This window comes from Bison bison, unplaced genomic scaffold, assembly GCF_000754665.1.
Source record: "Bison bison bison isolate TAMUID 2011002044 unplaced genomic scaffold, Bison_UMD1.0 scf7180017610274, whole genome shotgun sequence".
Taxonomy (NCBI): Eukaryota; Metazoa; Chordata; class Mammalia; order Artiodactyla; family Bovidae; genus Bison; species Bison bison.
In genome coordinates this window covers 1-1,915 of record NW_011439519.1, presented here as the reverse complement: position 1 = coordinate 1,915, position 1,915 = coordinate 1, and the positions used below count along the sequence as shown (strand labels likewise).

At 34.5% G+C, this 1,915-nt stretch overlaps 1 protein-coding gene across 1 annotated transcript; it reads left to right on the top strand.

The window, feature by feature from the left end:
* The first annotated feature begins 28 nt into the window (after window positions 1-28).
* On the top strand, window positions 29-1,581 carry LOC105003164 (protein enabled homolog). Its single transcript, XM_010860195.1, has 3 exons — window positions 29-190; window positions 1,177-1,322; window positions 1,480-1,581. The coding sequence occupies exons 1-3, from the start codon at window positions 116-118 to the stop codon at window positions 1,544-1,546; spliced, it is 288 nt and encodes a 95-aa protein (XP_010858497.1). The 5' UTR covers window positions 29-115; the 3' UTR covers window positions 1,547-1,581.
* Window positions 1,582-1,915: the final 334 nt, after the last annotated feature.

The window sequence follows — 1,915 nt, the reverse complement described above, 5'->3', positions numbered from 1 at the left end:
ATCCTCAGGGCCTCCGCCCCCGCCTCCTCCACCACCTCTTCCCAATCAAGTACCCCCTCCTCCTCCTCCACCTCCTGCTCCTCCCCTCCCCGCGTCTGGATTTTTTTCGGGATCCATGTCTGAAGACAATCGCCCTTTAACTGGACTTGCAGCTGCAATTGCTGGAGCAAAACTTAGGAAAGTGTCACGGGTAAATGGATTTCCTAATTCATTGTATTTCTTATGTGTGTCTCATTCTGTCTCAGCATCTAAAAATTGAATTTATTGTATTCTCATTGTATGAACCCTGTGTTATTAACTTCATTGACTAAAAAAATTTGAAATAACTTAAGAAAAGTTGCAAGAATAGTGTAGAATTTCTGTAAATTTGTTACTTGGATTGGCCACTAAGCGTTTTACCATATTTATTCTTTGTATATGTTTTCTTCTGCATAAACTCACACACTCTGTCTGAATTGAGGATAAATCAGAGACACCATGCTCCTATTTCCCTAAATACTGAAGTGTGTATTTTGTAAGAAGAACATTCACCCACATGACCACAATACAATTATCAAAATCAGGAAATTTAATTGATACAATACTACATAATCTACAAACCTCTTAAAATTTCACCTGTTGTCCAATGATGTCTTTTATGGCAATTTTTTTCTGTTTCAGGGTCACTCCTGTTACATTTTGTTGTGATATCTCTTTAATTTACTTTAAAATGTAATAATTCCTCATTTTCCTCTTTCATGATACTGACATTTTTGAAGACAATAATATAAGTATTTTGTAGATCTGGTATTTCTCTAAGATTTGATGGAGGTTATGCATTTTGGGGGACAGGTTTTGCAATTTTTTCCACCAACATAATACATCCTTTTCAATGCCTTATACAAGGATACATGTGATAGCATGTTATGCCATTATTGGTGATGTTAGCTTTGATAAAACTTCCCTGATACATAAAATTACTCCATTGGTTCTTAAGGTTTAAAAATAATACCTAGATGTTTTTATTGACAATATTTTTATTATTTTAAAAATAATACCTAGATGTTTTTATTAATGTCAATAAAAAAAGGATATATCCTTCTGTTTTGAATGTAATATATTAATAAAAGATTGATATATTAGGATTGCCCCACATATGTGTTTATATTCTCATTATGTGTTTATATTCTCATTAAGATGGAAGATGCCTCTTTCCCAAGCGGAGGGAACACCACTGGTGTGAATTCGGCCTCATCTAAAACAGATACAGGTCGTGGAAATGGACCCCTTCCTTTAGGGGGTAGTGGTTTAATGGAAGAAATGAGTGCCCTGCTGGCCAGGAGGTGAGTGAGAAATTACGTGGGTGTGTCCAGGATTGAAAGAATTGTGTTATTTTTATTCTAAGTATAATTTAACTAGATGCAGGCCTTCCTTTTTGGTATAGTTTTTAACTGTTACATGATTTGTTTTAATTTTTTACCTGATGTACCTTTTTCCTAGGAGAAGAATTGCTGAAAAGGGATCAACGATAGAAACAGAACAAAAAGAGGACAAAAATGTAAGTTAATAAAAAAGAGTCTAGTTCACGAGGACTTCCCTGGCAGTCCAGTGGCTAAGACGCCATGCTTCCACTGCAGGGGATACAAGTTGATCCCTGGTCTGAGAACAAAGATCCCACATGCTGAGTGGTGTGAGCAAAAAATAAATAAAAATCAAAATAGTCTGCTGCACCTAAAAGTGTGAGATTCAAGTATAGCTCATGTCAAAGATTAGTTTGAATTTAATTAATTTCAACTAACAATATTTATTTTTAACTCTTCAGATATTAAAAATGGCATCACTTTTTATATATTTTAAATGACATTCTTAGTAAAATGGGTTGAATGTGTGTAGTTAGGGGAAAAGTACTGGAATTCTTACTTATATTTAATTGTGT

Coding starts and splice junctions, on each gene's coding strand:
- LOC105003164 (XM_010860195.1), top strand. CDS start 116: ATGTCTGAAGACAATCGCCCTTTAACTGGACTTGCAGCTGCAATTGCT. Junction 191..1,176: donor AACTTAGGAAAGTGTCACGG/GTAAATGGATTT, acceptor ATTCTCATTAAG/ATGGAAGATGCCTCTTTCCC. Junction 1,323..1,479: donor AGTGCCCTGCTGGCCAGGAG/GTGAGTGAGAAA, acceptor CCTTTTTCCTAG/GAGAAGAATTGCTGAAAAGG.